Below are 20,070 nucleotides of genomic sequence, written 5' to 3' on the forward strand. Positions count from 1 at the left end.
TGGTGGCATCTACAGTGAGGAGAAGGACAGGGTTTGTCATGGGAAGATAAGGAGCTCAGTTTTGGGCATGTTAAGCTTGAGGTGTCAGAGGTCATCCAAGTACAGATGTCTTGAAGGCAAGGGGAAATCAATCCTGGAAGAGAGGGAGAGAGATCGGGGAGGAGATAAAGATTTGGGTATCATTCATATAGAGGTGGTTTATATGAAGCCATGGGAATGAATGAGTTCTCCAAGGGAGTGGGTGTTAATGGAGAATAGAAGGGGACCCAGAACTGAATCTTGAGATACCCCCACAGTTAGGGGGAGGGAGGCAGAGGAGGAGCTTCCAAAGGAAACTTGAGAATGAGTGGCCAGAGAGATGAGAGGACAGAGTTGGTAAAGCCAAGGTTGGATAATGTTTCTAGGAGCAGGGGATGGTTGACAGTGTTGAAGGCAGCTGAGAGGTCGAGCAGGATTAGGTTGAATCCTTATAAGGATTAGAGGAATCCTTATAAGTAAAAAATAACTTTGATGGTTTGAAAATATCTTCTCATGGCAAAGACCCTTAAGAATGTAATGAAATATGAAAACAACAAGCTGAATGTGACTTTGCCTGCTGGACTTTGTAATAAAATGTTCTCATCAATCCCCCTTGCAACCTACCTACTTGCATAGTTTTTTCCCCACAATTGTTTTAAAGGCGCCAAGTCAGGTTTGCTTTGAAAACGATTCACATAAATCAATCAATGAATAAATAGTATTATTGAGAGCTTTCTGTTTGCAGAATACTGTAACTAAGCAAGGAGCAAGTATTCCAACTCTTTTGTATTGTGCTGTCTCAAGGACTTAGTACAGTGCTCTGCACACAGTAAGCCTTCAGTAAATACCACTGATTGATAAAAGTGACCCCCTGATGAATGAAGGGGAAACAGAGTGGCCTGATTCATAGGGCATGGGCCTGGTGGTCAAAGGACCTGGGTTCTAATTTCGGCTCCACCACTTTCTTGCTGTGTGACCTTGGGCAAATTACTTACCTTTTCTGTGCCTCAGTTACCTCATCTGTAAAATGGGGATTAACTCCTCCTCCCTCCAATTTAGACTGTGAAGCCCATGTGGGACAGGAATTTCATCCAACCTGATCATCTTATATCTACCTCAGAGCTTAGTGCAGTGCCTGGCACATAAGTGCATAACGAGTACCATTAAAAAAAAAAACCACAAAACAATTCTCCCCTCCCCAAAAAACTCCTCAAGTTTAGGTTGTTAGAAGGATGTGAAGTGTATCAAGGTTGTACTGGATAATGATTATGAACAACTCTCCCACATTTTATTTTTATTTATGTATATGCATACTTTAGAATCCACTTTCACCCCCATATTTTTTAAATTCAATTATAAATAGGAGATTTATTAAGCACTTACTATGTGCTGAGCACTGTGATAGGCACAAGACAATCAGATCAGACACAGTCCTATTGGCCCAAGTGGGCCTCAGAGTATAAGAGGGGGAGAGAGCAGGGATATTTTTTACAGATGAGGAAAAGCACGGTGATGTGAAGAGATTAAGAGCAAATCAGAGACATAATGCTGACAAGTGGCAGAGTCAGTTTTTCTCAGGCTCCATCTTCCCATCCAAACCCTATCCTCCCCCTCAGTTTTCTATTCCCATAGGCACCAACATCCTCTCTGTCTCACAAGCCCATAACCTTGGTGTTATTCTCAACTCATCTCTCTCATTCAGCCTGCACATTCAGTCTGTTGCCAAATCATTTCAGTTCTTCCTTCACAGTATCTCTAGAATCCTCCTTTCTCTGTCCATCCAGATATTTACCGCACAGATCCAAGCACTTCACTGCCATATCTGCTACCTGTGTCTCCCCTGTCCAAGTCATACTTCACTCTTCTACCCAGATCATTTTTGTGAAAAACTATTCAGTCCTTATCTCCCTACTCCTCCAAACCTCCAATGGTTATCCGTCCACCTCCTCATTTAACTGAAAATCCTTACCATAGGTTTTAAAGTGCTCAATCAGCTCTCTCCCTCCTTCCTACTTTACTGTGCTGATTTCCTATTCCCACACAACCCACACACTCCACTCCTTGAATACCAGCCTATTCTCTGTAACGCAGTCCCACCTATCCAAGGCCATGTTCTCCCTTAATAATAATAATAATAATAATAATGGCATTTGTTAAGCGCTTACTATGTGCGAAGCACTGTTCTAAGCTCTGGGGGGGATACAAGGTGATCAAGTTGTCCCACATGGGGCTCACAGTCTTAAACCCCATTTTACAGATGAGGTAACTGAGGCACAGAGAAGTTAAGTGACTTTCCCAAAGTCACACAGCTGACAAGTGGCAGAGCCGGGATTAGAACCCATGACCTCTGACTCCCAAGCCCGTGCTCTTTCCACTGAGCCACACTGCTTTTCACAGCGTGCTTCTCGCAGGAGGTGGACGGATAACCATTGGAGGTTTGGAGGAGTAGGGAGATATGGACTGAATGGTTTTTCAGAGAAATGATCTGGGCAGAAGAGTGAAGTATGACCTGGACAGGGGAGAGAAAGGAGGCTGATGTGGCAGTGAAGTGCTTGGATCAGTCCACACTCCCTTGAGTGTGGACTCCCTCCCCTTTCATATCCCTAAATCCACCACTCTTTCCTTCTTCAAAATCTTCCTAAAAATCACACCTCCTCCCAGAGGCCTTCCCTGAATAATTTCTCATTTCCCCTATCCCCCCTCCCCTCTGTGTTGACTGTACGTTTGGCAGTGTATCCCATAGACACTTTGATACTCACTTCAGCCCCACAGCACTTATGTTCATAGGCTATTTCCCCTAAGTGTCATGTATTGTAATATTTGTCTCCCCCTGTAAAATGCAAACTCCTTGTGGGAAGGATTCACACCTACCAACTGTTGTTTTGTATTTTCCCAAGTGCTTAGTAAAATGCTTTGCACAAAATAAACATGCAATAAATACCATTGATTAATTGACTGACTAGAACCCATTTTTCCTGACTCCCAGTTCTGTGCTCTTTCCATTATGCCACACTCAATTTGATATATTTACAGCCTAGAGCATAGTGGTATTTTCCTTGTTCCTTGACAACTGTAATCCAACTCTTACCTGCAGTTTCATATCCCTTAAGCAGTTGAGATTGATCCCAGTGGCATTTAAGAGTTTATGTAGCTTCCAGAAATGCCATAATTCCTGGGAAAGGTTCATTTTTCAAGACTGTTTTGCTCTCTAAGTTACAGAAAACTAAAATGTGAGGAGAGATTCTTCTTTGTGCTTCAGTTTTTATGTGGACTGTCTGTCATTTAATTTTTGTTCTTTTTCTGTGTCTGTGTATTACAGAAAGGTATTTATGAGTGGAACTTTAGTGCTTCTTCCATTAGGGGAGTAAGGTAAGCCTCTTTTGTTTATTTTGCGTATTTTGCCTGAAGAATGTTTTTGGGAACATTCTCATGGTCTAGGGTCGGGGGAGGAAATTCATTCAATCATATCTATTGATTTCTTACTGTGTGCAAACACTATATTAAGTACTTGGGAGAGTACAATATAGCAGTAAACGGACACATTCTCTGCCCTCAGCGGGCTTATATGATGATAGAAGATCTTAATCATAACACTAAATGCAGAAAAATGCATGCCTCCTTCCAGTTGTAAATGCCCTACATCTATCATTCTCCCCTTTCTCTGCCTTAATTGGGAGTAAAGTATAAATCTAGAACCAGAAAGGTAAAAATGAAGACATTGGGATACCAAAGAGTCCATGCAAAGATGCAACATTAATTCAGTTATTGACATTTTAGAAATTAAATATAAGTGTGACATTGCTCTGTCAGGATATTGAACATTTAGACTACAGAAAGTCCTGGAGTTTATTTTCAGATATTATTCACAAAAGATAATGAACAGAAATATCTAGGAAAATAAGAAAACAAACCACATTTGTTTATAGAAGGTTAGACTGAAAAGATTAGGACTCAATCTGGATTGAGGGTGGTTGAGAGGGGACATAATTGACGTTTACAAAGGCATGATAGGTGTAGATAGGATGAACACATAATTATTGTTTACCACATCTCATAATTACTAGGATGTGGTGCACCCATTGAAGGTTGAAGGGTGAGAAGTTCAAAGCAAAAAAGGGAAACAAGTCTTCACCTAGCAGGGGGTAACTCTAGGGAGTCCATTACCAAAGGAGTTTGCAGGTGGAAAATTCAAGTTTGAGAGGGGTTTGAAGAATGTCATAGGCGAGAAGTATGCAATGGTAACTAGAGAATAAGTAAAGGATGCAGGAGGAAAAGTTAGAGAGAATAGATAGTATACCCCTAACAGTTTCTTCCTATAAACTGTTGTCACTTCAAGGACAGAATGCTAGGCTGGGTGGACCATTAGGTTGGATAGGGTAATATGTTCTTACTTGTAGATAAAATAGAGAAAGATTATCTTCCATCAGATCGGCAAAACTCCATTAAACAGCAATACAAAAGCGGTTCTTTCAGAGTAAGGGATAATGAACCTTTCACTTTAGTCGGTGGTTGCTGCATTTGGCATTGCTATGCATTCTTATTATTTTGGAAAGGAGATTTATCCAACACTCAGAGTGTTCCAGGGCCAACCTTAATGAACAGCTTCCCTGACTGTTCTATTCTTTGGCCTTTGTCACACCCACTAGAAAAATACAATATTTTTCTTTGAATGGTTGTATCCATCAGATGGTCATTGTTTGCAGTCTTTTCCCATCTAGAGTGTAAATTCATTGTGGGAAGGGAACATGTCCACTAATTATGTTGTATTGTACTCTCCCAAGCACTTAGTACACTACTCTGCACATAAGTGCTTGTTAAATAGCATGGATTGATTCTTGCTGAGAAGCATAGTCCATTGGCAGTGGTGGGTCAAGGCATCTGCCCTGTCTGAATTTGTGGTATACTGGAATGTGCAATTTAAGTAATTATTAGGAGAACTAATACTTACCATATAAAATAGAAAGCAAAAAAAAAAGACTTGAGTAAGTCGATTTAATGTTGTTTTCAAAATGATAGTAATTGATTTAATGGAGCATGAACTGAGAGAAAAGTTTGGGACAGTGATGATCTTTTCAGCCTACACTGAAAATGTATTTATCATCTTGTAATCTCCCAAAACAAAACTAGTGTGGATATTGATTTGGGCCACATGATATTTTTCCAACCCAAGCCATTTAAAATGCATCTTTTATATTTTGACCCTGAGTTCATCATAATATAAATTCACTCATTCATTCATTCAATCATATTTATTGAACGCTTACTGTGTGCAGAGCACTGTATTAAGCACTTGGGAAGTACAAGTCGGCAACATATAGAGACGGTCCCTACTCAACAATGGGCTCACAGTCTAGAAGGGGGAGACAGACAACAAAACAAAGCATGTAGACAGGTGTCAAAGTCGTCAGAACCAATAGAATTAAGCCAATATGCACATCATTGACAAAATAAATAGAATGGTAAATATGTACAAGCAAAATAAATAGAGTAATAAATCTGTACAAATATAGACAAGTGTGGTGGGGAGGGGAAGGAGGAAGGGCGGGGGGTGGGGAAGAGGAGAGGAAAAAGGGGGCTCAGGCTGGGAAGGCTTCCTGGAGGAGGTGAGCTTTCAATAAGGCTTTGAAGGGAGGAAGAGAGCTAGCTTGGCGGATGTGTGGAGGGAGGGCATTCCAGGCTAGGGGAAGGACGTGGGCCGGGGATCGATGGCGGGACAGGTGAGAACGAGGCTCAGTGAGGCACAGTGATTCATAAAAGTGATTCCATGTTTACTATATTTTTTGTCTCTTAAAAGCAGAGCCGAGTCAAAGAAGAATGGCTTCCACTCTTTTGATTTTCCATTAAGTGCATTTTAGCTCTTTACCCTTGGTATTATCTCAATTTTGTAATGGCAAGATAGCATCATCGCAGATTAGGCATTCGCTCACACTTGGGCTCTGGTCTCATCTCTTCTACCAAGAATTAGTGGCTTTGAGAAAGTTGCTTACCTTTCCTGTACCTAGTTTAAACTCATCTGAAAAATTGAGGTGATCATCCCCATCAGCCAAAAAGTCTGATCAACAGAGTTGTTACTCCCACCTCTTGGTCAGGTCGCGGTGTTTGTTTTGTTTGCTAAGTATTTATTATATGTCAGTCACTATACTAAGCACTGGGGTATACACAAATGAATCAGGTCTGAGTCCAGCATGGTCTTCCATCTTCATCTTTGATGGTGTTCCCCTGCTCCCCCCATGTCCAAGGCTCTCTCTGGTGAATGGAGCAGGTCCCACTGCAGTCCACACATTCTAAGCCCAGGGTGCTTTGGCAAGGGAAACAACACCCACCTGAGATGAGGCTCTGTCTTTGTTTTCCTGTGTTCCACCCTCCCATTTCCATGTAGTGGTTTAGTGGATAGAGCATGCACCTGAGAGTCAGAAGGACCTGAGTTCTAGTCCTGGCCCCCGACACGTGACTGTTTGTGGCCTTGGACAAGTCACATAATTTCTCTAGGCCTCAGTTACCTCATCTGTTAAATGCGGATTAAGAGTGTGAGCCCCGGGACTGTGTCTAACCTGATTAACTTTTTTCTACCCCAGCACTTAGAACAGTACTTGCCATATAGTAAGGACTTAACAAGTACCATAATTTTATTATTATTGTCATTTCCATGCTGTTTGACATGGTGGCCCTTGCGATTCAGTGATTTCCCATAGCAGCACAGTTCCTCCCCTGGCATCATGAGGAACCCAAAGAAAATATTCCAGACCTCTTAGCAGCTGAACCGGAGCAAATAAGACCGAATATGATCAACATTTTCGGTGCCTTAGCTTGGAACAAGAAGCAGTGGTATCAATGAATCAATCAATCAATCATATTTATTGAGCGCTTACTGTGTGCAGAGCACTGTACTAAGCGCTTGGGAAGTACAAGTTGGCAACATATAGAGACAGTCCCTACCCAACAGTGGGCTCACAGTCTAGAAGGGGGAGACAGAGAACAAAACCAAACATACTAACAAAATAAAATAAATAGAATAGATATGTACAAGTAAAATAAATAGAGTAATAAATATGTACAAACATATATACATATATACAGGTGCTATGGGGAAGGGAACATCATCATCCTCATCAGTATAAGTTACTGAGCTCCTGCTGTGTGCAAAACACTATAGTAAATGCTTGGGAAAGTACAATAGAAGTTTTTAAAAAATGGGCCCGCACCCCAGGTGGTTTATAATAATAATAATTTTGGTATTGTTAAGCGCTTACTATGTGCCAAGCACTGTTCTAAGCTCTGGGGGAGATACGAGGTAATCAGCTGAGCCACATGGGGCTCACAGTCTTAATCCCCATTTTCCAGATGAGGTAACTGAGGCACAGAGAAGTTAAGTGACTTGCCCAAAGTCACACAGCTGATAAGTGGCAGATGGATGCATGGGGAAAGGTGTATTAGGTAAATCATCCACTTAGTAGATATTTGGATTAGTACCTTGGTTATCAGTGCAAATGGACATATGAAGTGTATGCCCACCGAAGCAAAATATCACTGCTGCCATGATAAATATGTTCATTCTTTTCCCTTTCAGTATTTCCAAGTTTGAGGAACGATGCTGCTTTCTATATGTGCTTCACAACTCAGATGATTTTCAAATCTATTTCTGCACAGAACTTCACTGCAAGAAGTGCGTATTCATCTTTTTTTGGTCGGAAAACTTTCACTTGCATGATCATTATTTCCAAAGAGAATGTCAGAGTTCCTGATTTGAAGGATCTGTAAACACTATTTCAATTCATGCTTAATTATTGTGTCTTATTCAACATGTAGTACATTACTTCTGCTGAATAATATTTGGCCAGATTTTAGAGGCGAAGATTAAGCACTTTCCCCCAGGAAAAAGTGTAGTTATTGCTTTACTGGTTAATTGCCAGTTTTAACTTAGCTGTTCTCTTTGAAAAACCATTTTCATTTTTGATTACTGAAATTAACACTAAATCCCATGACAGAATGATTTGTAAGTCCTGCGGTCTGAGTTCATTGCTTTCCTAATGCATGATTTTGATCTTTGGTTTTCTGAATATACGTTTTTGTGTGTACGTGTTTGTGTGAACTTATTCCCATAGACATTTGGATATAGGTAAATTCCATTAGTCTGGAATGGGTTGACATAAAGCCCCTATTCAGTTAATGGAATTTTCCATTAAAGTGGAACTCCAGCTGCCCCTTGGCAGAGGCCACCTCCTTGCAAGCCTTTCAAAAACCTGCAAGCACAGCTTCTTCAGTCCTAAGCTATAGATAGATGTTGCCAGCAAGAGGGAAGAGCAGTGAAGTAATGTGGTAAACGTAGAAGTCTCCTTTCCAAAGGGGAAAAAGATTTCAGGAGGAAAAGTGTTCTGAAGAAATGGTCAGGTGTGTGTGTGTGCAAGCATGCGTGCATGTACACAAGCACAGTTGTCATCACAGTGCTTCATTTGTACTCAGGGACGTATAGTTAATGGGTTTTAATCCAGCAACCCTGTAATTAGCTTTTTTTTTTTCTCATAACATCACTGCTTCACTACTAATTCCTTAAAGTTTGCGTTAGCAAGACATGAAAACAAAAGCTCCTTGACATTTCCAAATTTTTCTGCGGACAGCTGCCCCTTCATGGCTATGGAATATGGGGACTACTATTTACATGCCAAACTTTTAAGACTCTACATGAAACTTTGTTAGGTAACTTTTATTTTTGAAAAAAAGGTAGCTTCAATTGTCATATAAATTCACCTTCGGTTTAACTTCTTTCTTCCACTGCATTAGGTTCTGTCAGTCAGTGTGTGTTTCACAACATGTAGTCCTCATAACAGCTAAGTTCCCAGACAGAAACATTAGACATGATCTGAAATCAGATGAGGAAATGACCAGTATTTTATCACATGTTTCAGCTAGACAGTTAGGAACATGTCTTAGATTAGCAACACTTAAGTAGAATTTCTTGTCCCAAGTCAGTTCTGGTTTTGGGGCTTTTTGGTTTGAACTTTTATTGAGTCGAAACTTTATCCTTCTTCATTTCAGATTTTTCGAGATGGTGAATACTATCACTGAAGAAAAAGGGAAAAACACTGAGGAAGGGGATTGTGACACTGATTCCTTGGAGGTAATGACATTTGTTTGGTTCGTATCCTGAAAGCTACCTGTCATGAGCCCCCAGCTCGTACCAACCAGGACTTTCCTGGACCGGGTTAGCCTCCTTGACACGTAAAGAGTCAAACCAAACCACAAGGTTACGTGAAACGATTTGCTTAGTTTTTTACCAACATGCAGGGGAGTGACACATAAACACTGTCACTCACACCCACTCCACCAATGGTCCAGTACCGGTCTGTTGAGGAGCAGCATAGCTCAGTGGAAAGAGCCCGGGCTTTGGCGTCAGAGGTCATGGGTTCAAAACCCTGCTCCGCCACTTGTCAGCTGTGTGACTTTGGGCAAGTCACTTAACTTCTCTGTGCCTCAGTCACCTCATCTGTAAAATGGGGATGAAGACTGTGAGCCCCGCGTGGGACAACCTGATCACCTTGTAACCTCCCCAGTGCTTAGAACAGTGCTTTGCACATAGTAAGGGCTTAATAAATGCCATTATTATTATTAAGGGAGCCCATTCTGTCGATCCTGTGTTGGAAGGTCGAAAGAAGTTCCTGGTGACACGGACTGCTAATGCTGCAAACCTCCTCCCCACACTGCTTCTCCGCACACCTTTCCATCCAAATGCTGCTTCCCTTGCTCACTGCTTCCCACTAAATGCTGCTTTCCTCCTGGTGATTCAAAAGCCTTTTTTCTGCCTTAGACATCACAACAGTGGCTCTTTGTGGCAGTCGTCAACTTGTCCAGGTCCCTTACTGGGTAGAGCAGGGAGAAAAGGCCATACCTCCCTCCGTGCCCTGCCCTCAAGGGCTGGTAATGACCTGTGCTCAAGTAGAGCAGCCCAGTTCTTTCATGAATTTCTTCTTCTTCATCGTTGTTGTTCGTGGGATCACAAACTGTCACTAGTAAAGCGGCTTGCTGTGGGCTCACTACAGTGCCTTAAATCTGATACCTTAATAAACAGTTAGGTCTAATTTGAATCGTTCGGGGAAAAATTTGCTCAAACTTGTGATTCGGCATTTTCTTGTTTTTTACTTTTTGTGGTAGTAGTTAAGTGCATACTATGTGCTAAGCGCTGAGGTAGACACGACCCCATCAGGAAGTTGAAACATGAAAGGGAAAGTGTCACTGATGTAAACAGCGCCAACACTGGTATCTTCTGTCACAATTTGTACTTCCCAAGCGCTTAGTACAGTGCTCTGCACATAGTAAGCGCTCAATAAATACGATTGATGATGATGATGATGATGATTGTGAAAGCCTTGTTTCTGGCCTTATAGAATATGCTTCATGTCACATCTTGTGAAAACTTTCCCAAACCTCATGAATGCACCTCCCTACCTATGTTCAGACACAGTTGCACCAGCATCATTGGGAAGTTCCATCTTAAACAGGTCTTTTGCTCTGGTTGATAGTTTGTAGATGGAATTTGAGCAGATGCAATCAATCACAAAGTGATTGCCTTAAAGAATGAGTAGTCATGATGTTTTTTTGATACCAGAGTCCTGATGTCATGTCAGCACAACCTGAGATGAAATTCCTTGGAGAGTATTGATTTTAAAAGCATGAAGTAGAGGATGAAGAAAGATGTAATTTTTTCCTGTCAAGAAAATAACTCAAAATGTGGTGCCTCTGAGGTCCTATAGTATGTTATTCACAGCAGGTTCGTTTTTAAGGTGGCAAACTTATAGTAGTTGCTAATGAATCCTGTTGTGCACATAATAATAATAATAATGGTATTTATAATAATGATGGTATTTGTTAAGCTATATACTATGTGCCAAGCACTGTTCTAAGCACTGGGGTACATACAAAGTCATCAGGTTTTCCCACGTGGGGCTCACAGTCTTAATCCCCATTTTACAGGTGAGGGAACTGAGGCACAGAGAAGTGAAGTGACTTGCTTGAAATCAAACATCAGACAAGTGGCAGAGCTGGAATTAGACTCCCAGGCCATGCTTAATCCATGCTGCTTCTCGTGGCACTCAAAGGGTGGAAGATCAGAATGCTGAAATTATTGAGGTAGCTCGCTACTTTCCATCGCTGACAAGATGCTAGCCAAACTACTCATGGACTAGTTGCTAAAGAATATTTTTGACCAAAACTCTCTAGGAATCACAGTATGGCTTCAAACCACAACGTGGTGCAGCAAACAAGATTTTTTCCTGTTCGTTAGCTACAGGAAGAGTTCTGGAAAGACCACCGAGACCTCTGCACAGTTTTCATAGACCTCACAGAAACATTTGAAACTCTCAGTAGATTTGGGCTCTAGAAATTACTAAATTTGGATGTCATGAACAGTCTATCAACATTCTATGACCACTTCAAAATTTTATGATTGGTCGGTCAAGAGTAGTAGTAATGGTATTTATTAAACCCTTACTGTGTGCATAGCACTCTTCTAAGCACTGGGAGAGAATACACAGATGGGAATTAGATACAGGCCACTGCACCTCAGTGGACTCAATCCTTCTGTGTCAAATATGCACTTGGATCTTTACCCTTTAAACACCTGATATTCACCCCACCCTTGGTCCCAGAGCACTTATATACATATCCATAATTTGTTTTAATGTCTGTCCCCCCTCTAGACTAAGCTTGTTGAGGGCAGGAAGTGTGTCTGCTAACTCTGTTATATCCTCCCAAGAACTTGGTATAGTGCTTAGCACAAAGCAAGTGCTTGGTAAATTCCATTGATTGACTAAGAATCAGTGGTGCCCTTTCTGATCTGTTTCCCATCCCGAGTGCTGATCAATTTATTCCATGCAGCTGTGCTGGAAAATTCAATAAGAGACCAGGGTTCAAGTGCTAGAATAAGCTCCTACACCTCTGGAAAATTCTCCCAACTCATCAGAAGTCAAACATCATCCAAAGTCCCAATACTTTCTTGAACAGTCACTGAAGAATTAGACTGTGGACTAATTCCAGACTGTAAATTCTTAATGGGCAGGAAATGTGACTGCTAATTCTGCTGTATTGTACTTTCTCCCAAGTACTTAGTACAGTTCTCTGCACATAGTAAGCACTCAATACAGTTCTCTGCACATAGTAAGCACTCAATAAATACCATTGATTGATTGATTGTTCAATTTTTGTGTGAAAATGACTGTGCCATTGAGGCTCATGCTCAAGAAGATGTGGAAATAATTGTTAACTACTTCACAGAATCAGCCAGGCAGTATGGGCTGATGATAATCAATCAATCATATTTATTGAGCGCTTACTGTGTGCAGAGCACTGTACTAAGCGCTTGGGAAGTACAAGTTGGCAACATATAGAGACAGTCCCTACCCAACAGTGGGCTCACAGTCTAAAAGGGGGAGACAGAGAACAAAACCAAACATACTAACAAAATAAAATAAATAGAATAGATATGTACAGGTAAAATAAATAAATAAATAGAGTAATAAATATGTGCAAACATATATACATATATACAGGTGCTGTGGGGAAGGGAAGGAGGTAAGATGGGGGGATGGAGAGGGGGACGAGGGGGAGAGGAAGGAAGGGGCTCAGAGATGATGTATCAGTCTGTATCGGGGAAGTCATGCACACAAATAAAAATACATATTGTTAAGGAATTCTGTTTTGTAAGCATCACACTGACCAACAATAAAACTATATATATATATGGAAATATATAACTGAATCAAAAAGGCCAGTCCATTCTTTGGGAGACTGACAAACAGAGAGTGATGGCAGCACATGGTATCAGATTCCAGGCCAAACTAACGGGCAGCAGAACTATGGTTTCCAGTCTTCTCTGTGGCTTGATACCTGGGTCCTACAAGTGCCACATCTGGCTCCTTCAAGCTCTTACACTATTGTCATTTATGGGTTATTGCTAATTGCTCCTGGCAAGACAAGATCATGAACAGCGAAGTTCTGGAACTTAGGCGGTTTCCTAGTAGTCATTCGTTCATTCATTCATTCAGTCCTATTTATTGAATGTTTACTGTGTGCGAAGCACTGTACTAAACTCTTGGGAAAGCACGATATAACAAGAAACAGACACATTCCCTTCCCACAATGAGATCACAGTCTAGTAATGAAACTATGATCTCGTTAGCAAGGCTACATGAATAGAATGAGCAACAGTTGGGTGTCCAAACCGCAGCTGTGTGAAAAGCTGAAATTAGAAAACTGAAAGCAAGAAGTGCAGAGGAATCATTTCAAGGACCCAGTAAAACAAAGCCTCAAAAATGCTGCATTGTAGCCAAAAACTCGGTTTAGAAATGATCATCAGCATCATCATCAATGGTTTTTATTGATGATTTCCTATGTTTAGAGCTCTCTACTAAGTGCTTGGGTAGGTACAACACAATGGAGTTGGTAGACACATTCCCTGCCCACGAGTGTGCAGTCTAGAGAGGGAGACAGACATTAATGTGAATAAAGAATATAATTGTTGAGTATAGGATAGGCCAGTATGGCTTATTATTATCAAGAATGGAGTGGCTCTGTTCAGGCCAAAACTTTGCAACGAATGAGAAGCAAGTGGGCAAGAGAAAAAACAATATAATACTAGGTGCTGCAGGCTTTAAGCATAACACAACAAGGGACAGGCTTCTTGTGTGCATGGGTTTGCAGATTCCCATTGGTCTTTTCATCCATACATCATAATAGTAGCGTGGCTCAGTGGAAAGAGCACGGGCTTTGGAGTCAGAGGTCATGGGTTCAAAACGCTGCTCCGCCACTTGTCAGCTGTGTGACTTTGGGCAAGTCACTTAACTTCTCTGGGCCTCAGTTACCTCATCTGTAAAATGAGGATTAAGACTGTGAGCCTCACATGGAACAACCTGATCACCCTGTAATCTCCCCAGCGCTTAGAACAGTGCTTTGCATGTAGTAAGTGCTTAATAAATGCCATTATTATTATAATAATGATAAAAATTAATAATAGTATTTGTAAAGCACTTATCTGACAAGCAGTGTATGAAGTGTTGGGGTAGATATGTTAGATTGCACACAGTCCCTGTCCCACGTGGGACTCACAGTGTAAGTAAGGGGGAGAACAGTCATTGAATCCCCATTTTGCAGATGAGGAAACTGTGACAGAGATAAGTGAAGTGACTTGCCCAAGGCCTCACAGCAGGCAAGTAGCAGAACTAGGATTAGAAGCAGCGTGGCTCAGTGGAAAGAGCATGGACTTGGGAGTCAGAAGATGCGGGTTCTAATCCCGGCCCTGCCGCTTGTCTGCCGTTTGACCTTGGTCAAGGCACTTAACTTCTGTGTGCCTCAGTTACCTCATCTGTAAAATGGGGATTAAGACTTTCAGCCCCACGTGGGGCAACCTGATTATCTTGTATCTACCCCAGCACTTAGAACAGTGCTTGGCACATAGTAAGTGCTTAACAAATACCATAATTATAACTATTATTAGAACCCAAGGCTCTGACTCCCAAGCCGGTACTCTTTCCAGTTGGCCATGGTGCTCCTCACAGGTGAATTTCATCATTGTGTGGTCTTCAAATATGAAGGGCAACTATATTACATTAGTACCTTACCTTCTCTCACAGTGTCCTCTCTTTGTTCTCCTGTTACCTCTCTGGCCACTCATTCTCAATCTCTTTCCCAGCTCCTCCTCTACCTCTCACCTGTTAACTGTGGGAGTCCCTCAAGGTTAAGTTGTGGGTCTCCTTACATTTTCCATCTACTCCCACTCTCCTGGAGAACTCATTCACTCCCATGGCTTCAACTGCCATCTGTCTGCGGATGATTCCCAAGTCTATTATCTCAAGCCCTGATCTATCTCCTTTCTACATTTTCACTTTATATTGTTCCTTTAGGTCATGATGGTATTCCTTTATGCATTGTGTCATGTTTCTAGCATCATTTCAACCTTCTGGACATTTTGAAAATTTTCATTTATTTATAGCAGACTTCCTGTTTGGAGTCCCATAGTTTCACAGTTCCTAATTGTATTTTGAATACCATAAAATTATACAGAGGAAGTCATCTGTAGGGAGGAAATGTCTAAATAATGTTTCCACTTACCATTCTTTACAATACAGATGGGGAGGGACATCCTTTGTATACTTTTTATAAGTTGTTTACAGAACAGCAATTTTCCTATTATGTAACTTTGTTAGAGCCCTCATAGATTTCATCATTTGTCTGCAAGCCCCTCAACACAAAACATGTAGAAATGTACTTCAGGCTAATCAGGTAGGAAGTTCATTCAGTCGTATTTATTGAGTGCTGTGTGCAGAGCAGTGTACTAAGAGCTTGGGAGACTACAGTATAACAATAAACATACATGTTCCCTGCCCACAATGAGCTTACAGTCTAGAGGAAAGTATAACTACTTTCTGTTCTCTGTTAAAATTTAAGATATATTAATGCTATTTTTAATTGTTAATTTTTTATCATATTGGTTACGCACTTACTATGTGTCAAACACTGGTCTAAGCGCTGGAATAGATATAAGTGAATTAGATTGGACACAGTCCCTGTCCCATATGGAGCTCATGGTCTAAGTTGGAGGGAGAACAGGAGAACTGAGGCGCAGTGACTTACCCAAGGTCACACAGCGGACAAGTGGCGGAATGGAGATTAAATCCCAGGTCCTCTGACTCCCAGGCTCATGGTCTTTCCACTAGGCCTTGTTGCTTCTCCAAGAAATCATTTGAAAATTATGTCTCACTGTCTTGCCACTTGTGAAAGTTTATCTTGAAAGCATAATAATAATAATGTTGGTATTTTTTAAGTGCTTACTATGTGCAAAGCACTGTTCTAACTGCTGGGGGGATACGAGGTGATCAGGTTGTCCCAAGTCAGGCTCACAGTCTTAATCCCCATTTTACAGATGAGGTAACTGAGGCACAGAGAAGGGAAGTGACTTGCCCAAGGTCACACAGCAGACAAATGGCGGAGCCGGGATTAGAACTCATCACCTCTGACTCCCAAGCCTGTGCTCTTTCCACTGAGCCAAGCATAGTCCAGTTGTGAAAAATGAAGGCTTCTTAGAACAATAATCATGATTTAGTAGACATGATTGGAAGAAGGGGTATCAAGAAACTGCAAATATAGCTTTTTCTCTTCCTCAGTATTTATTGAAAATTCAGTCTGCCTCAGAAAATCCCTTCTTTTTCAAAAAGACATTGGCTTTAGAATCAAGTGTTTTCTTTTTTGTCCTTAGAGACCTGTTTCAACGTCATTCAGGTTTGAACCTGTGCCTCTTTGCATTATTAACCTGATGCTCAGTTCCTAAGCCACTTGCTAAACCAGGAAGATATAATGTCCTTGGTATTTGACTTGAGTCCCACTACCCTCACTCTCAGTCTCATGGCCTTTGCAGAGGGCCATGATGTGATCGTGATCCCTCGAAGAAAAACATGTCTTAGTTTGTTTCATCAGTGCCTTTTTATGTGCTTATTTTTATTTCCTGTTTTCATTTATTTCACTCCCTACCTTCTGGATGACGAAGAGCTGAAAATCTGAAACTCCATTAGACCTCGGAGCTCTAATAACTTTGGGAGCTTGCTGCCCTTTAAGACTTCTTTTCAAAGCTCTGCAGGTGCAACGGATTGAAGGGGGAATGTTGTACTTGGAACAGGAGAGGTAGAAGGCTCTCTTATCTAATCTGCAAAAGTGGTGTTGCCACAGTCATTGAATTCAGTTTTCTGATGGTCAAGTGGATCATATCTACATTAAATGATATTCCACACTGAACTTTTGTAATATTTGGCAGAGTTTTTTTGCCTTAAAAAGCCCAACTATACTGAGCCTTTCAATATCTCAAAACCAATTCCTTTCAGAAATCCCCCAATTTTCTGTTACATATACCTCTCAACCCGTCAAACCTGCTCCTTAATTCCGATTTTCAGGTTCTGCTCCCCACATCAAATTAACTTCATATTAAAGTTTCCTCTCAAAGAGCAATCTCCTTTTCACAAAAGATAATATTCCCATACACTGTTTATGAAGTTAATTGGAGGGATTCCCTTATCTTCATCTTTAGTGGGAGTTGTAAGGCAGGCTGACTGTTAAACTGTGTTATAAATTCTGGAGTTGGTCCATTCTTCTGGATGAAGTGGCAGCATAGTGTTAGCTCCACTGGAAAGAGAAGGTCTTCAGACAGCATTGCCCTTCTCCTCTCACCCCTTCTGTCCTCAATTACCACATTCCTATCTCTGCAAAAACACTCGGGATCCTCTCAAGCCACAGTATTAACGTCATCCTGAGTTTTGAACTTGGAACTGTGATGCATCTGCTCCTAACTCTAGGCATAGTGGTATTTGGAGGCCAGTGGCAAACAAATTTATTTCCTGTCTTATAGCAGATGAAGAGCAATTGATTGTTTTTTACTACGTCTATTGTAAGGCTGGTCAGGTTGTCCCACACTTGGTCTTCCTGCCACTTGTCTGGCAGGAATTCTACTTATGGCCTCCATGCCAGTGAGATTTCCAGGGAGCCCAACTCAGTGTAGAATGGCAGGAGGATCTGGGTGAAACTCCTGAGACTCCTGCCTCCACTGACTCCAGAGAAGCGCTGTCCACAAGCTTCATACCGGGCTGCTGTAAAGGGACACATGTGCAGCTAGCTGTTGCCGTACTTGGTTTTGCCATCCCTCTGCTTCTGTTCAGCTTTGCCTGCATTGTGTCTGCACTGTTGTCCCTGGGTGTTTTTCTCAGTTTCTGTATCTCTCACTTTCTCTACTCTGCCCCCCGCCTCATTCCCCAGCCTTTTTCTTCCTTCCTCCACTTGTTTGGGCCATAGGGCCTAACCACTGGAAGATTTGCCCTCTCTTCCACTTTGAGATCTATAAAAAAGTCAGTCAGTCCTATTTATTGAGCGCTCACTGTGTGCAGAGCACTGTACTAAGTACTTGGGGGTGTACAATATAGCAGACACACTCCCTGCCCACAAGGAGCTTTCAGTCTAGAGAGGGAGACAGGCAGTAATTTAAATAAAAAAATGTACATAAGTGCTGTGGAGCTGAAAGGGGAGATGAATAAAGAGGGCAAGGCAAGGCAGCGCACAAGAGAGCGGAAGAAGAGGAAAGGAGGGCTTAGTCAGGGAAGGCCTCTTGCTATGGTTGTCACACTTGGGTCTCCACATTCCACTCTTGCGCAGGACCCCAATGGGGGATGTTGGCTGAGGGTAGCTTTTGGCCTTCTCCTTTAGTTTACATTAGTAGTCCTGGAAGATGCATCTGGAAAAAATCTATTGCAACCTTAAGGAAGGGCAGAAGCACCTGGAACTCCCAGGTGGTCTCCCATCCAAGTGAGAGCAAGGCCCACATAGCTTCCCAGATGAGGTAGAAACCAGGCTCTTTCTCCCCACAGTTATTCCAGCAAGAGTCCAGTAGTTCCCATCTTCCCACCTGCTCATGACATCTTGCAGAAAGGCATCTGGGTGTGCTTGACTCTTCTCACCAGTACATGATCTGTCAGGGAGATTGTTTGAAGCCCTCCTTGTACTTCAGGAAGGGAGGAGCATGACCTTCTATCGCTCCCTGAACTTTGGGAAGAGATGAGCATGACCAGCTGTCCCCAAGGAAGGAGGCCCCCTAGTTTCTCAGCTTCACCCCTTCCTATCCATTGCTTCCTTCATTCATTCCTTAGATAGGTATCTCTGGATGTAGCAAGAAACAGTCCCAAGACCCACGGGAGAGTTTGGGGAACAAGTTCCTATCGATTTGCATATTCCCAGCAGAGCTGGGTGAGTAACAAAGCGGGATAATGTTTAGGTCCCTGAAAACCCATATAACAGAAACAGCAGAAAGCTCCCTGTTTCCTTTGGCACTAGGGTTTGAGTAAAGAATCCTTGGAGATGTATTTATACTGAAAATGTTACATGGCTAGGTAATTCTTAGTTTCCTTCTCAGACTGTTGTGCCTCCAGGGGATTAGCAAGCTGTCTTTACTGGTTTATAGTCACTTTTCAGTGGTGTAGAGTCAACTACTGAAACATTGGTATTGTTGACTCTGGCATCTTGTTTTAAGTGCTGAGCATGTCCTGCTTCATTTGCCTTTCAGAGGGCAAACCTCGTAGAATTGGACCCAGCAGGAGGATTTGATGGAACTGATTAATATCAGTAATATTGTTTACTTCAAAAATTGGGAAGATAGCTTGATAGGCACTCTACACAATATCTTCAAGGCAAGAGAAATAGAGTAGTCTAGGGGGTAGAACATGGGGTGGGGAGTCAGAAGGACTTTGGTTATAACCTCGGCTCCGCCACTTGTCTGCTCTGTGTGACCTTGGGGAAGTCACTTAACTTCTCTAAGTCTCAGGTACCTCAAGTGTGAAGTGGGGATTGATTATGAGCCCCAGATGGGACATGAACTGTGTCCAACTTGATTAACTTGTATGTATCAGGAAGCATTATGTCCTAGTGGAAGGGATATGGAACTGGGAATCAGACAACCTGGATTCTAATCTTGGCTCTGCCACTTGTCACAGACAGTTGGTGTAGAAGTGACTACTGGATTCCATGTTGTAAATTTATCTTTCACACCTTGGAAATACTTTTTCCAACTGCTAATATTTACCTTCTAGTCTCTTAATATCATACGGGGAGCATAAAATAATTTCACGAAACATACTAAGCTGTTAAAAAAACCCTGCTGACTGAAGATACCTTTTAATACTGTCTTCCCTTTTTTCCAGTATGACTATGAATATGATGAAAACGGCGACAGAGTCATTTTGGGGAAAGGCACTTATGGCGTAGTTTATGCTGGACGGGATATGAGCAATCAAGTCAGAATTGCTATTAAAGAAATTCCGGAGAGAGATAGCAGGTATGGTCGTCGCGGTCCTATGGTCCCTGCAGTTAATAAATACTGTTTTCAAGGGGTTCTCTGTTGACAATGTAATAATTGTTGGAATTCAGTAAGAGCTGATTATACTTCTAACGAGTATAAGTCTTTCCAGAAAAAAACTGCTACATCAATTAGGTGTCTGTGTGGTATCTCTGCACTTGTCTCCAGTGATACAGACTTGA

General features: G+C 41.8%; 1 protein-coding gene across 1 annotated transcript in view; it reads left to right on the forward strand.

Annotated features, from left to right (window-relative positions):
* Positions 1-20,070, forward strand: part of MAP3K5 (mitogen-activated protein kinase kinase kinase 5) — a 227,557-nt gene that overhangs the window by 156,105 nt on the left and 51,382 nt on the right. Inside the window, exons 12-15 of the mRNA XM_038766261.1 lie at positions 3,338-3,387; positions 7,586-7,681; positions 9,052-9,133; positions 19,734-19,867. Of these exons, the coding sequence (XP_038622189.1) occupies positions 3,338-3,387; positions 7,586-7,681; positions 9,052-9,133; positions 19,734-19,867 (362 nt within the window). The remainder of the gene's footprint in view (positions 1-3,337; positions 3,388-7,585; positions 7,682-9,051; positions 9,134-19,733; positions 19,868-20,070) is intronic.

Source organism: Tachyglossus aculeatus, chromosome 2 (genome assembly GCF_015852505.1).
Source record: "Tachyglossus aculeatus isolate mTacAcu1 chromosome 2, mTacAcu1.pri, whole genome shotgun sequence".
In the NCBI taxonomy this organism is placed as follows: domain Eukaryota; kingdom Metazoa; phylum Chordata; class Mammalia; order Monotremata; family Tachyglossidae; genus Tachyglossus; species Tachyglossus aculeatus.